The sequence below is a fragment of the Manis javanica genome, chromosome 8 (assembly GCF_040802235.1).
Source record: "Manis javanica isolate MJ-LG chromosome 8, MJ_LKY, whole genome shotgun sequence".
Taxonomy (NCBI): domain Eukaryota; kingdom Metazoa; phylum Chordata; class Mammalia; order Pholidota; family Manidae; genus Manis; species Manis javanica.
In genome coordinates this window covers 26,585,068-26,601,741 of record NC_133163.1, presented here as the reverse complement: position 1 = coordinate 26,601,741, position 16,674 = coordinate 26,585,068, and the positions used below count along the sequence as shown (strand labels likewise).

The 16,674-nt window shown below is 37.9% G+C and overlaps 1 protein-coding gene across 1 annotated transcript in view; it reads right to left on the bottom strand.

Moving 5' to 3' along the window:
• Nucleotides 1–16,674, bottom strand: part of NEK9 (NIMA related kinase 9) — a 34,359-nt gene that overhangs the window by 15,581 nt on the left and 2,104 nt on the right. Inside the window, exons 2-14 of the mRNA XM_037025317.2 lie at nucleotides 15,453–15,630; nucleotides 13,670–13,725; nucleotides 13,061–13,131; nucleotides 11,697–11,802; nucleotides 10,227–10,358; nucleotides 8,381–8,491; nucleotides 7,503–7,567; nucleotides 5,357–5,407; nucleotides 4,728–4,920; nucleotides 2,554–2,698; nucleotides 1,844–2,044; nucleotides 1,606–1,652; nucleotides 17–172 (exon numbers count right to left, since the gene is read on the bottom strand). Of these exons, the coding sequence (XP_036881212.1) occupies nucleotides 17–172; nucleotides 1,606–1,652; nucleotides 1,844–2,044; nucleotides 2,554–2,698; nucleotides 4,728–4,920; nucleotides 5,357–5,407; nucleotides 7,503–7,567; nucleotides 8,381–8,491; nucleotides 10,227–10,358; nucleotides 11,697–11,802; nucleotides 13,061–13,131; nucleotides 13,670–13,725; nucleotides 15,453–15,630 (1,512 nt within the window). The remainder of the gene's footprint in view (nucleotides 1–16; nucleotides 173–1,605; nucleotides 1,653–1,843; nucleotides 2,045–2,553; nucleotides 2,699–4,727; nucleotides 4,921–5,356; nucleotides 5,408–7,502; nucleotides 7,568–8,380; nucleotides 8,492–10,226; nucleotides 10,359–11,696; nucleotides 11,803–13,060; nucleotides 13,132–13,669; nucleotides 13,726–15,452; nucleotides 15,631–16,674) is intronic.

Here is a 16,674-nt window from a genome sequence, read left to right as displayed (position 1 = left end):
TCAAAGGGATACTCACTTCATGGTTGATAATTCCAGACATACACTGATTCAAACCTAGTTTGTTGAACTCATTGAGTCCACAGGCCAGCACTTTGCCTGACTGGGTCAGCAGAAATGTCCCATCACAGCCACACTGAACTGCAACAATAATCAAGGCCTTGGGAACATCCACCTGCAAGAACAAAAGAAAAAAAAATCCCGAAAACGTAACTTGCATTAGGAAAAAAACCTCAAAGTTTCAAAAGTGATGTCCTGCATTTAGCAGAGTGACTACAGCAGAGTACAGGTTGCTCTATGCTCTTCAGATTTGCCCAGCAGCTTACAGGCTACTGTTTTCAACAAGAAGCTCAAGTTTTATAATAAAGTAAAAGAAGGCAGTTCCTGGCTGGCCAAACACAGCCCCCTGTCAAAGTTTGTTTGAGCAATAGGTCCTACTTAGGAAGATGTCTCAGAAAACGTTAGGAAAGGAGAAGAATCAATCCATTGCTCATTTTATCCTCTGGGGTGGCAAAACCCCATAACAGTTTTAGAAGAAACTCAGTAGCTCTGTGAGGTCCCAGTGTGGTCATATGATAGGTGAGACGACAGAGTCCTGAGGTAGCAGCCAGGACGTCCAAAAGCTCACCTCCCTTGGCAGCTAACCAGACAGGGCTGGAGAATGGTGGGGGGCTGTGATGGATGTCTGTGCAGCCTGAAAGCTCAAGCCTCAAAGTTCCTATTACAGCCTTTACAGGAGAAAAGGAATGGCTGTGAATCCCATTGAGAATGGTCCTACAAACATCTAAGTTAATAAAAATGTGAATGTACATTGTTGACAGTGAATGGAATAATCAATTACAGTCTACTTTCCAGTGGGTGAGCCCGTGTCCTACAGTGGGTATGATAGAGATGTGACCATGCTCCTCCCACAGCTGGTTTCAGCTCCTGTGCCAGCTCCTGCAGCTCTGAGAATCATCAGATATCATGTTTCATACAACATGACCCCTCAACCCAACTATTTCCTCTGTTGTTCAACTGCGGGAATAGGAGGAGGAAATAGCTGTGTTGCGGTAAGATATAGCATACTGCTTTCAAGTATCTTCCCAAGGAATTTTCCAGGGTACATTTAGCTGGATATGACTTTTTCATTGTACATGCCGATTTTAGCTCTCATCCCTGAGAAAAATGTGACTCCAGAGTGTCCACAGTGGCTGGATCTTCTTTCTCAACTTATTATGACTTGTCAGATGACAAGACCACATGGTGCTAAATCAGGAATTCTGGATTTTGAGTCTCCCAGACAAGCAATATCAAAAATAAACACCTTGAGAATACAGTATGAAGACATGTAATGACTCTACAGCCTTACTACACTGATGGCAGTGATTGCAATGGGGTATGTGTGTGTGTGGGGGGGGGACTTGATAATATGGGTGAATGTTGAAACCACAATGTTGCTCATGTGAAACCTTCATAAGATTGTATATCAATGATACCTCAATTAAAATAAATAAATGTAGAAAGAATGAAAAAAAAAACCTTGATATAAGGAGTCAGGGAAAGAGGACATATTACTGGAATCTGTGTGACCTAGAAGCTTTAGGAAGAAGCTGCTTCTGATTTTACCTTTTGAGGTGTATAATAATCCTCTTCTGAATCCAAACCCAGTCGTCCTGAAACACACATAAGAAAGAAAATCATTAAAATGAAGACCTCTTTCCTAATAAAAATGTTCTGTAACATTCTCTTTCACTGAATTAACACTTCTCAGGTAGAGGCTGCATGATATGTGTTTAGAGGCACACAAGCTTGAAGTCAGGTTGTGTGCAAAGGAATAATTGAACAGAGACAAGGTTATACCTACCATATTCGCCACAGCCCCAGGAATAGACTTCTTTGTTTCGTGTCAAAACCACCACATGATTATCTCCACAGGAAACCTGCTCCACAGGGTTGTTCAGGAAGAAGTTCAGCTGCATGGGTTCCAGTACTTCAGGGCCAACAACCTTATCTACCCCCATGCAGCCGTAATAATCAGACCCAAAGGCATAGAGCTGACCCTCATCTGCAAAAGGAAGAAAAGCAGGACCCATTACAGGAATGACTTACTTTGTCCAATCAGAAAGCAGGGCTGGAATGAGGACTACCTCAGCCAGTGATCTCATACGAGATGATTATATCAGAGAAATCAAGAAGACAGACTGTGCAAGTCTAGAGTGGTTTGTATTTAGGAGGTCAAATGTATTATTACAACAACAGTTTAAAAAGTAGTAGTATTACTTGATAATATGGACGAATGTAGTAACCACAATGTTGCCTATGTGAAACCTGAGCATAAGATTGTATATCAGTGATACCTTAAAGAAAAAAAAAATAGTAGCAGTATTATCTTGCTAAAAAAGCTTAACATTATACTGGGGGCAACTTCAGCATGTTGTCTTCATGTGTGTATTTGCTCCTTGACTTTGGTTCTTTGAATACTGTCTTTTGTTGCACAATTCCAATTAAAATTGCACAGTATTAAGTACAATACCCCACATTAAATGCACTTTGGTGCTTCTGCTGGTGGCTTACCCGTCACACAAACAGTGAAATCATCGCCACAAGACACCTGATGGATAGCTTTGCCTTGCAACTTTTCCACATGCTTTGGCTGTCGGTAGGAGGCTTTGTCTCCGTGGCCCAGTTGACCATGGAGTTTTGTACCCCCTTGCATGTTCTGTGAAATAAAAAGGTATTATGAGGTTTTAACTTGTCATGCTGAAACCTAATCTTCATTATAACTTATTAAGAAAAATATAGGAAAAAAACTATGGAAATTTGGAATTAAAAAAAAAATGGGGAAGGGTTAAACCTTTTAATGGTGTATAGGATAAAATCCCTGCCAACAAGATTTTAAAAGTATACAGATTATTGCAACAACATGCATGGACCTAGAGGGTATTAGGCTAAGTGAAATAAACCAGGCAGAGAAAGACAAATACCATATGATCTCACTTATTTGTGGAATACAAAAACAAAGCAAAAAGAATGGACAAAACAGCAGCAGACTCACAGACACTGAGAAGTGACTGGTGGTTACAATGGGGGAGGGGCTGAGGAGGGGTTTGGGGTGCATGGGTGGGGAGGTTGAGGGGGATAAAAGGGTGTAAAAATTCTCAATCATAATGTAAGTTGGTTTGTAGTACAGCATGGAGAATACAGCCAATGATTCTGTAACATCTTCCTATGTTGACAGATAGTTACTGTACTAGTGGGGATGAAGATTTAATAATATGGGTTATAAACCACTGTGTGTATACTTGAAGCCAATATGAGATTGTATATCAATGATACTTCAATTAAAAAGGAAGTATCCAGATTTAAACCCCAGGCCTAAAAAGACCCATTCCCAATTTTGTCCTCCTTCAAATTTAAGGTGAACTACATATTTAATGATGGGTGATAGTGAAAAGAAATTCTTTATATGCAATGATTATTATTATTTTTTTTACAAGAGTACAGCCTCTTAACAATCCTTTCTAAAAGTTTTACAAATTTTGGTCACAGTTTCCCTGAAAAATAGAACAATTATAAAGAATCTGGCTACATCAAAGGTTGCTACATAGCACTGAGAATAGTCCTAAATTACTTTTCAACAGTTTGATATTATGTACTTTTTTTCATTCAATAACTCAAATGTAAGTCCTTAATAAATTTTTTTTAAGGTACTAATTTCATTCCACCTCCAGCATTCCCCCAGGGGTTGGTTCTTTAAGGGATAGGGTTTTAGAAAATAAAAGTAAGTTTACACTCAGTAACAGAGGCCAAAGCATTCATTCATTCTTTCAATCAATCAGTAACGGAGTGTCTACTCTGTCGCACACTAGGATAAAGCCTGACGCCCTGGAGAAATTATCTAGGAGAAATGACCTCCTTCAGGAAGAGGAGGAAGAGTGAGAGGAACTGAAAGCCCAAGAGGAGCAAAAGCAAAGCAGCCTGACATAAGCCTGAGAAGACACAGCTGAAGAGACAGGAGGAAAGCCAAGACAACATACTCTCACGGAGGCCAAAGCTCCCAGGAGGAGTGGGCAACAATGTCAAATGTTGCCGGGAGGTCAAGCAAGGTTAGTACTAAAAAGTATGTTTTATTTTCAAAATTTATAGATTATTTTGTCAAGAGTAGTTTAATTGAGTGGCAGGGATGGAAGCTACCATTGTAGGTGAATGAGGAGCAAGTGGGACATAAGGAAATAGACAGTAAATAACGGGCTCTTTGTTCAAGATGGTGAGAGACATGGTGGAATCTAGAGGGATCACACGAAAATTCTACTCCAGATATACCTAGCCATCTTCAATCAGAGGGAAGTCTTAGAATTTTCCTGACATGTTACATTTCATTTGTTTCATTTGTTCACAAAGCAAATTCAGATACTTGTGGCTCTGAATCTTATCACTAGAACAGAATAATTAAATGACTTTCTGAAATCACCCAGTTGTAAATGAGACGCCAGTTTCCTGAGTCTAAACCTAGGGTTCTTTCAATCCTCTCTCCTTTCTCTCTCATTCACTCAAAATATTTATAAGCGACCTACCATGTACCAGGCATACAAACCAAGACAAAATGCCAGCTCGCTAAGAGCCTCATTCCACTGCCCCATGCTGCCGCTCCTGCAGCACACTTTCAGCTAACAAAATACTCGGGGCTCCTGGGCCCAGGAAACAAGAAGGTTTACATCACTGTTCCAAAGTAGTGAGCTTCCACTTACCACCCAGGTGTAGAGTTCCTTCTCCACTGTGACCACAGCAAAGTGGGTATTCCCTGCACACACCTGCCGGGCACTACAGCCACTCTTGATGACATCCAGTTTCTGGGGAGTGGATTTCCCACCACCCCAGACATAGACTTCGCTGGTTCGCGATGTTACCACAGCAATGGGTGCTTCAGTCACAGTGCTTGACCTGCCAATAGGCCCCAGAACAAAGGCACATTTAAACATAAACACTGTTATCAAAGAAAAATGTTTCCAGTCTGTTCCCTGAGAAGAACTGCCATTTATGGTATGAGGAAGTATGTTCTTTCTTGACTACTACTTTCAATCCTCTGTCATAGCAGGCTTGCAATTCTTGGTTTCATCACAGATCAGTCCAATCAGATCCCAGTCTGATCCATAACACCCACACTTTTCAACTTTTCAACATTCATCATGGCAATTATGTCCACTTTAGGATGAGGGTGAAATTATAGTTTTCTTTTTCTCAGAAATGAACTAGCTGACATTCAAGCAGATGTCAGCTTCTGAAAAGCTACTTGCTTATCAGGATCAAATCATGCATAGACCCAAGAAAGACCCTCTGATGGCAATTTATTAGTTTTCAAGAGTCTCTTGAGCATTACCTTGGTCTCTTTGTAGGTGCATTAAGCAGCTTGACTTTTTCCTCCATCTCTCTACCAAAAGAAAAGCAAAGATATATGAGGAAAACAATAGGTTCCTTTATTGCACCAGCATCTCTTTAATACATTTCATAGGTTTAAATCCTCTATAAACCATATGCCTCCTACATTAATAACTCAAACAGTTATACTGGCCCTGGCATCAGACAATTCATCAAATATGAGAGGGCTGGCATTTGGGGGCCATTTGTTTTCTCTTTCCAAGAAATGTTTCAGGCTAGAATGGAGTGCCTTGAGTACTTCAGACGCACATTTTTAAGTACCTGCTGACATCTCCATCTAGTCTGCCCACTGACTCCCCAAAACTCAACATCTCTCAATCTCAGCTCATTATCTTTCTTCCATGCAGTTTTTCTTTCTGACTCTATTCCTGTATCTGGCACCCCACATTCTCCTAGTCAACAAGGCTTAAAATCTTAAATCATCTCTGACTCAGCTCTCTCCCTTTCTTCAATATTGAAGTTCTACAGATTCCACCTATACAATGGCCCCATATACTCACCTTTCCTTTCCATTCTCACCACCTTAATTCTGGGAAGCTTTACTTCCCACCTGGACTGTCACTTACCATGGTTCCAATCCACTTTAGTCAATCCTATACTTACTAGGCTCACCTCTTATCACATGAACTGCTCTCTCATAAACATCCCATAGTTCTGTACTGTCTTGAATTAAGCAAAAATTCCTTTATCTGGCATTCAAGATTTCTACCTGCTTTTCCAACCTTCCTTCCCTCTGCTTACTTCCATGTTAGCCCAGCGTTCTTATTTGGCCTCAATCAGTTACAGCTGAGTTCTTGGGGTGGTACTTAGGCATCAGTATTTTTTGAAAGCTCTTGAGGTGTTGCTATTACTGGTGTAGCCCCAGTTCTATAGCCGCAAATCTAGCCAAACAGGACTTACTGTGTCCTGAATATTTTCCAAATTTCCTGTGTCTGTGCTTTATCTGGAAAGTTCATTGTCTTATCATTTTCCACTAAAATACAAAGTTCTAATGGTATTACTTTGTTAGAAATCTGTAATTATCTCAATAAAAACTGCAATTAAAATTATTAATAGAAATATTTAAATAAGAGGTTAAAAGAGTGATTATATTGTTGGGAAATAAGCCAGATAAAAGATTTAAATATGCTTAACCAGCCCCAAAGGGTAATACTGCCTAAATATGCCTTGAACCTAAATGGAAGGTGATGGTGCTATGTCTCTAAATTATTATGCATAATTCTAGGTACTAAAACACTAGCTAGAGATCAACTGGAAAAGAACCAGAAAAGATTAAATGACAGAACAGAGGAAGGGTACTGACCAAACAGCAAATATTATGGAATCAGGTATATACTTACTGTATCTAAGAACAAGTTGAAAAAGAGCACAGTAAGTGTTTGCATATATTGGGAAGATATAGAAACAAAGAAATGGTAGGGGAGGAGGAAGGGTGGTAAGGCCAAAATAGTGTAACAGGATAACATACAGACTAGAACATTTAAGAAGGATAAAGAACTTCTTTAGGGGTTGGAACTTCCTACAGGAAGTGAGGGCTAAAGGACCTCCTTCCTTCCTATCTCTAGAGACCTCTAACAGAAAAAGTCTCAGAAAACCACCTGTCAGGAATCAATCAAGCTCAAAGGCCTGGTCCAAATCCATACTACTAACCAACAACTGCTGGACACTTTATATGCATTACTTCCTTTAATCCTCACCCTACTTTACTTTAGAGAAAGCTAAGGAACAGAGATGTTAAATAACTTGAGCAAGACAGTAGCAGGGCTCACCAACAAACCTAGGGATGCCTGAATCCAGAGCCCTCCTCTCTTACTCATTACACTCTATTGCCCAACTCTAGCTTAAAACTCACAGGTGGGGCCAGTGCAGGGCTCTAGGGTCTCATCAGTATAAATTTTGAACAAAATAGCACAGGCTGAGGAGGTGAAAGCTAGGAGCTACCTTTAAGAAATGAAAACAGCAATATTGGTAAAAAACAGCACTACACTGGCCAAGTCAGGAGGCACCACCCTCTCTTGTGGTACTCTGATCAGAGCTCTAACAATCAACCATCTACAGGACAATGAAGCAACCTCTTTGTACTTTACCTCCTGCGTTTCCTGAGAAGCAGACGATCCAAAAGTTCATCTGCAGTGGGTCTCTGCTCAGGATCCTAAAAAGTACAAATGGGGTTTGTTTTAATTTAAAGGAAAAGGGTGAAATGGGATCCAGAAAGCATTTTAATTCTTCTTAGAAGCCTATAGGTTAATTATTCAAAGGCTACTGTATATTATCCTTTTATTTCAAAAAATATAATTTCTTATATCACATCCCCATGCTTCTGCTTATCATTTCATTATCATCAACACTTGTACATGAATGAGAATGCATCTTCCTCATTTGCTCAGTTAGGGCAGTGGCTCTCAAATTTCTATATATATAGCAAACATCTCCTTGAGTGCTTATTATAAATAAAAATCTGGGGCTTTATTCACATAGATTCTGATCCAGCTGGTCTTGGGTGGGGCCCAGGAATCTTCAATTAGTTTACTTGTGAAACTCCCCCATCCCCTGGCAGTTCTAATGCCTATGGTTCAGAAACCATCACTGACCTAGAGCCACACTGCAAGGCAAGTTTGAGAAATTAGAACTAAATACATCCTGAAGTCCAAATTACCTCTGGCTATAATATGATAAAATCAGTTTACAAAAATTAATCTTGATCATAAAAAATGGAGCATAACTTAGATGATAAAGTCATTTCACAGATTAATAAAGTGAGAATAAAGCAGAATAAAGTAAGAGTTAGTTGGCTGAAACACATAGCTATCATGAATTGCCAATATCTATCCTGGGTACAGCCACAAATACATCCTACCCTGGGGAAGTGGATGTGATTTTATGCAGGTTCATCTATGCCATACCCCAAACACTGAGGCTGGAAAAGAAAACACTAACCTGAAATCAACATGTAAGTTACACTCACCTGGTCAAGGCATGCATGGACCATTTGGATCAGTTCCAAAGAGTACTGGCTAGAATCAACTTCCATGGCCCGGATTCCTTGTACAATTTTCACACACAAGTTCAGTGGGTTCTATGAGGAAATGATGATTACATTGTTCTTGGTTATATAAAGATGACATTATAATCTACCAGAAGGGGCTCAGAAATGTCTGTAACTATTATTTAAAGAAGTGGCAATAGTTCTACATTAGGTCTGACTTTTTTTTTATTAAGGTAGCATTGATTTACACTCTTATGAAGGTTTCACATGAAAAACAATGTGGTTACTACATTCACCCTTATTATCGAATCCCCCCCATATCCCATTGTAGTCACTGTCCATCAGTGTAGTAAGATGCCACAGAGTCCCTACTTGTCTTCTCTGTGCTACATTGTCTTTCCCCATGTAGGTGTGACTTCTTTTTATAACTATTAGTACGCATAAGCAGGAAATGGTTAGGGATGCACTCTTGACATCAGATGGAATGAAGCCAACTGGCCAACATGGAGACTGTGGCCAATAGCATAATACTCAGAGTATATTATAATCTGACCCTTCAACTCACTCCCAAGAAAAAGGAAAGCAAGGTTAGCCATGCTTTTTGGCTTTAAGTACTTCCTCTGCCAACTAATCTCCTAATTTACATACCCTAGTAATAGTTATACAGGTGATACTCTGTTGCAACAAAGCAGTGAATAATAACAATAATTTTAAGATGATATTATAATAATACCACCACCATCACATTTATTGAGACCATTACATAGTAGGCAGGCATGTTACATATACAATCTTTCTAAAACCCTGGTAAACATCACATAAGGAGGTTATTATCATTACCAATTCAGAGGTGTAAACTGACTTGCCAAAGACTATACAGATAGTAAAAAAAGGAGCCATAATTCCAACCAAAGTCTAACCAATGCCAAAACTTACTTTCCTTCCACTACGTTATTTAGGAGAATTATGATATGCCAGAATAAACTTAAAAATTTCAAGAGATAAATGGTCTCATGAAAGGCCAATGAATTTGCATTATCTTATTATTTTTCATATATACTATCAGAGCATTTCTATGAGATAGATATATACATTTTTCCTTGCTAGAGAAATGAAATGGAGGACCAAGAAGATGAAGTGATCTGCCAAAGTTTTCACACCTGGTTTGTACAGGATATTGGATATGAATCCACATTTGCTACTTAAATTGTGATTCACGGACTAGCAGGATCAGCATTATCAGACAGCCTGTTAGAAATACAGAATATCGGTCCCCACCACAGACCTACTAAAATGAAGTCTACATTTTAACAAGATGCCAGGTGATTTCCTATGCACATTAAAGTTTGAGAAGCACTGCTTTACAATGGGCTTTACTTAGGAAGGAAAGAAAGACTTAAAAGGATTTGTTGCCCATAAAAAATAACAATCTTTAGTCATAAACAATCTTTATGTAATTTTTCATAAAAAAGATCAAAACACTTTAATGAGTATTATATAATTTGCCACAGCCAAAGCATAAGACATGAAATGGTTTATCCAAGCTGATCCTAGAGTCAGTTTTACAATTATAGTCAACAAATACAATACAGCGTTCAACTTGCTGCCTGATCCTTATTATTTCCATAGAGACTTCACATTGGAGATAAATCTGGTCTATATTTTAGTAATACACTACTAAGCCAGTACTTGAATACTAGTTGTCATTTTTGCCTATAGTTGATTTCTGTTAAAGACATCAGAAGCTAAGGAATAAATGAGGTTCATTCTCTCAACCAAGCTGTATCATTTGCAAAGACAACTTGGGGGTAATGCATCAACTTACTGTAGCATCAAATGTTCTCTTTAGCGTAAGCAGTTCAAAAATGACGCAGCCTACTGCCCAGATATCAGATTTGAAATTGTATTTAACTCCTTGGCAGAGCTCTGGAGACATGTAATACGGAGTTCCCACAAGCTGAACAACAAAGACAACAATCAAAGAACAACTTCTTTTCTGAGGCAAAACTGTATTAATATTTCTACAACTAAATTAAATTTCTTAGGAACTAGTTGATAACACCTATAAAACATTCATCAGCATATCCCAAAGTGGTTTTTATGAGATGACACCCCTATGGGGAGAAATCTTATTCATATTAAATTTCTTGGGACAATCTCTGTGGTAATTTGTGAGGCACAACAGCTCTGTGATTCATAGAAGCTTTAGGCCTTCAAGGCCCACAGAAAACTTCATGCAGATAAAGACATGACAATGGAAAAATACAAACACTGGCAGTAAGGAGATGGTAATTCAATAAAGAGGTTAAAAGTTCTAACTGAAATAAATGCACAAAAATGAAACTTTGTAAATGGCTCAATCTAACATTTGCAATACTAACACAGCCACTGAATTTCTTTTGAATTTGAAAAAGCAATTTTCAGATGGCTTTCACAGCATTTATAAATTTTCCTATCATTCTTTCTTTGCACTTAACTGGCTAAAAGAAGTCAAATCCTAATTTTTTCAGATTAGTCTTGATGAGAAAAATCCATATAAAGACATGATTTCTTCCTCAGATGCTCACTATGACACTATTTACAAACAGACTGAGTGCCTCAAGCAAAGACTCCCAACCCTGGCTATCAGCGCCCATGGGTATCTCTAAATTGCTTGCAAGAATATCTCATTATTAATTTTATCAACCTAAATTTTCAAATTCTTCTAAAGACAGAATATTATGAAACCAGAAGAGTAATAATTGAGTTTTATAACTCCTAAAAGGAGGCCATTATTGTTCTTAAAGATCACCTCTTTGCCATGGTCTTTCTTAGGATCAGGTTAAAAGGGAGCCCAGTAGTTCAGACTGTGTATGATATTAAAAATCAGAATGTTCTCTGAGCATTAGTCTTTATTTGTAATACAGGGCCTTCTGAACCACAAAAATTCAAAGGAAACACAAAAAAGAGATGTCTAACATCCTAAGTTCACATATTAAAAAAGAGATAAAGTGAAATCTAGAAATAAAGAACCTAGGCTGGGAAAAAACAGTAAAGCATTTTATTACTTTTACTAAAAGTCCCTAGTTAGTGTTAGAATGGGCAGTCAGAGCTCTAATGTGGATTATGGCTCTTGAAAGAACACCTGAGCTGTTAGTAAGCTCAGGAAAAAGGCTCCTGAAGACTTGCTTTGTAAGTGTGGAGAACTTGCAAGAATATTGAGGAAAGTGTGCAAGATTTAGGGGGGTATAGTTATATTTCATGGTGCTGTACAGGAAACGAAAAAAAATTTAGGACAAAGGCAACACATACTTACCGTTTCAGCCATGGAATATTCAGAATTAAGTTTCTTTGCTAGGCCATAATCTCCAAGTTTTATCAAGTTTGCCTTGGTCAGAAAAATATTTAATGTCTTTATATCTCTGAAAAAAGATGCTGTATATTAAACCTATATAATCAATTATTTTATCTCATCCCCCACCCCACCCAGGATTAGTACAGAATAAAAATGTGTTACCACTGCTCACTGTTACAGGATCCCAAATGAGTGTTATCATTTTCACATGCACCTTAACATTGAAAAGGGGATTTGAGGGGGGTGGAGGCAGAGAATGAATTTCATCCTCTAGACTTCATAGCACAGACATGTCTCCCGTACCAAGGAAGCCATTAGGAAAAGTTGAGAGGGTCAGATGGAAAAAAAAAAAAAAGGTGCCATAGATAATCATAGTTCTTCTAAGTTGTACTGCCTCACCAGTTATCACATGTCTTGAATTAAGTGATATGAAGGCAACTTTAACACTTGGTTGGTGTTAAAGTTTTGAATCTGTTAAGGCAAGAGAAGATGCTGCTCAAATCCCTGCAGCAACATAATTAGGCTGTGCTGATTACCTAAATAAGATTATAATTTTTCTAAAGATGAACTGAACATGCAACAAATAAACTGCCTGGTTCATACTCTGGCTTCCTTACTGAAAGAAGTTAAGAAAAAAAAAAGATATTCTTTGTAACTCTGGAAAGAAAATAACAATACACAACTGTAGCCATTCAATAGCTATCCAGAAATACATGTTAACTGAATGAACAAACCAACAAAAAAAGAAATACTGGTGTATTAACATTAATCTCTAGCAAAGGTCAATGACTCACTTAAGAGGGGTATAACAATATGGAAATGTTCTTTAATGGTTCTCTCCTATAGTTAGAAACAAATAGAAAAATGTCCTTCCCCACAATCCTACCCCTGCCAAGAACTGGTAAAACTGTATAATTAATTGTACAAAATTAACAGTTTTTTATTTAAATACTTAATTATAAAATTAAAAACAACTGCCATTTACTATTGCTCAGAGAAAACATTTACTATGAATTCCAACCAATCTAATACCAAGAAGGTGGCTTCTTGGCTTTACTGAAGAATCAATTAATTGAACTCTAAAATCTCTCTTAAAGAAATGACTGAGCAGTACTTAGCTACTGAAGAGATTCTTCCTAGATCACATAGCTTAACTTCAGGAAGTGAAGATAACAACCCTCATTACTCATTCTTCCCTTTCTAAATTATATAAACGGAAAAGCCTTGACTGCTTAATCAAGAATATAATAGTGCTGATGGGAGGCACCCAAGGTGGGGGTTGGACTGGTGGGAAAGAACCTATCCCATATTACTTCACTCATTACCTGTGAAGGATTCCAGCTTTATGGATACAACTCACTGCTGAAACAATTTGAAATAGGTACCACACCACCATCTGCAGAGAAAAATTAATTGTATTTGGACTAGAAACAAAAATTACATTCAAATAAACACACACTCTCTCTCTCAAACAAAACAAAGGAAGCTGCAACCGGGGGTTATGATTCAACTTGAATTGATATCTCTTGCTTGTAGGTTGTGTAGGCAAAGAAAAGTCATAGGGGTAAAAAGAAAAAACAGGTCATCACAAAATAGTTCCAATGTCATTATAAAATACAGTATGGTAAAGCAGATTTGTGGAAAGAAATCCGGGAAGAATGCAAAGATTCAGAAAACTGGGCATACCAGAATGCAGTGATAGAACTGGGAAAGAAAGCCCATAGAGAATCATGATGTACAAGTAAACAGTTCAGGAAGCAGCTATAGACAGCTTCCTTGTTGGAAGTTTCCTTTCTCTTTAATGTCAATCAGAGCCTGGAAGGAGTCTGAACAAAAGGAGAAAAACTCTTCATTGCTAGAAGAGTAAATACAGAACTAGAATTCAAGAATCACAACATTCAATTCTAGCTTCCTTCCATAGAAATATGAATTACCTCTTCCTCAAACAACTTGTCCTTCTGACGAAGGATTTTGTCATACAGGTTCCCTCCTGCAATTAAATAAGAGACAGGTTTGAATTGCTTGATAGAGATCAAAGCATGGCTCATGTATCTACTATAGTTTTAAAAGGTGACATAAGGAAATGAAGGATTCTGCTTCCTCTCCAAAGGAAACCTCTTCTTCCCTCTTGGCTCTTAACAAGAATAAAAAATTCCTCCCATCTCTCAAGGATTGTATCCAAAATATTCTTCTAAGGTTCCCTCCCTAACAGAAGAGGCTCAATATAAAAACAGAAGTACGACATTTTTAGAAATGAGAGTAAATATTATTCCTACATTACTCTAATTAGTAAAATTACCTTGTATGTCTTCAAAATGAGATGATTTTCTTTTCAAGAATTCCTTTTAAAAAGAAATCTGCTATATGTTTTTAACAATTCTCTCAATGTGACTACTAGAACGTTTGAGTTACACCTGTAATGCAAAGATATATATATATACAGGTGTATATGATTGACAAGTTCTTTTTCTTTCCACCTCACACTGAAAGGTTTCCCCAAATTTAGGGTATACCCTGGATTGTTTCCAATCATTACTCCCTTTACTAAGGCCTTACTGCAGAGTAAGTCTGAATTTGCTTCTCCTTTCCTTTACCAAGAGACACAGACTGGAAATGATCATGGTTCATTTTACTTTCTACCTGCAACTACAACTTACACTAAGTTTCACAACTTCCTTGCCCCTGCAGTTTAGTAAGGTGGAGTTTGAGTAAATGTGCCATTTGTTCTAGTTCCTCCTAACCACAAAGGAAGTTAACTGCTTGAGGCTTTTGCTGCTTCAAAAATCTCTAACATAGTCTTGTACATTTAGGGTTGACTATAACCAGGAATGATCATGATATATAAGAGCCTAGCAAGAAAGTCATAAGTCTAGGAACTTTCTCTTGGAGACTAAAGTAAAGAATATGCTGTAACCTCATGAACATGCAGTTTAACAAAGGGCTTTGGAGGCTCTTTTAAATATGAAGAAGGTAGTATAGCATGTACCAAACATTTACTACACACCAAGTACTATGTTAGAAGCTTTACATATTTATTTAATACAGCAACACTAGAAGGCAGGTACTGTTTATTAACAAACTCATATTAAGATGAGGAGGCTGAGGGAGTGAGAAGTTAAGTTTCTTGTGCAAGGTTAGAGCTAAAAAGTAGTGGAGCTTGGGATATGGATTTAGAGTCTATTTTCTCAACAACTAGGCTATAGGGCTATCTTAAAAGCAAAATGGTCCAAAGAAATCAGAGACCAGATAAGTAAGGCCATGCTTTACTACATCATTTTCATTCAGCTATGATCATTAGACCAATTTTTAATAGGACAGCTTTGGCTGCAGTCAATATAAACAAATGCCACTTATAAGATTTCATTAAATATTATTACATCAGGCCAGTGTCAAGCCACACTATGTCTCTAATGCCTAAATCATGTCATTTCTTGAGAAAAAAATCTTGAAAAATGAATGTAAATTCAACTGAGCAATAGTCTGAACATGGAACTATAATCACAAGGGAGAATTTCAATATGCAGGAGGAAAATCCCTCCCCTTACTTTGTACATCTCTTCAAAACTCTCCAGGGCCTCAACCATTTCTCTTAAAACTCTAAAAATCCATTTAACGTTCTTTATCATGGTATATGCCTCTTCTTTTTCTCTCTCCATCAAGGTAAGTATGAGCACAAGAATGTCTTGCCAGAGGAAGCCTCACTGAATTCTATCTTACCATTACAGTACTCCAGCTCAATCAACAGGGTGGTGTTGTCCATGAAGTGATTGTAGTAGGCAATAATGTTGTCATGCTGCAGCAGTGCCAGAATAACAATCTCATTCAAGGCATCACGACGTTCCTTCTCAGACAGTCGGGTCAAATCAACTTCCTTCCACACAACCAATGAGTCATCCTACAACACAGTAATAGAGGTATGGTGCTTTCCTCTTGCCTGGCAGAGAATGAATCCACATCTGCATTTGTACACCTAGAAAGAACATTTCCTAGATGGGCAGAACCTCACTCCTTTTTCTTTTTTTTAATTAAGGTATCATTGATATACAATCTTACGAAGGTTTCACATGAGCAAAATTGTGGTTTCAACATTCACCCATATGATTAAGTCCCCCCTGACCCCACTGCAACCACTGTCCATCAGTATAGTAAGATGCCACAGAGTTATTACTTATCTTCTCCATGCTATACTGACTTCCCCATGACCTACCTATATTGGACTTACTGTTTTTTTAACTGTTTCTTTAAACAAAACATGAACAGACTTTAGAGGCTATGCATACAGCTGAGCATCATAATTTACTGCAAGACTGGGAAAAGTAAAGGATTAAGATGCTGTCACATTTAATTTGAATGACTAAAAATATGAGATGGAGGTAGATGCCAAAAACTCTAATGAGGGACATTACGACAGACTGCTAATCACAATGAAGACTGCAGTAGGGCTAGAATATGGGGAGAAACAGAACTGGAGAGTGGCTATTTATAGCTGACCAGTTTCTTATAAAATGTAAATATTAAACTTGCCTCTAATTTTATACATTTATACTTCTATAGTGATTTTAATTTGTCTTTTTGGGATAAGAATAACTCATATTGTATAACAACGAAGCAAAACTGATGGAATAAAACACCAGCAGACTCAGATCCAAGAAGGGACTAGAGGTTACCAAAAGGGAGGAATGGGGGAGGACGGGTGGGGAGGGAGGGAGGAGATTCAGGGGTATTACAGTTAGTACACACTGTGTGTAGGGGGTCACAGGGAAGACAGTTTAACACAGAGAAGACCAAGTAATGACCCTGTGGCATCTTACTATGCTGACGGACAGTGACTTCAATGGGGGTATGGGGAGGACTTGGTAATATGGGTGAATGTAGTAACCACAATGATTTTCATGTGAAACTTTCATAAGAGTGTATATCAATGATACCTTAATAAAAA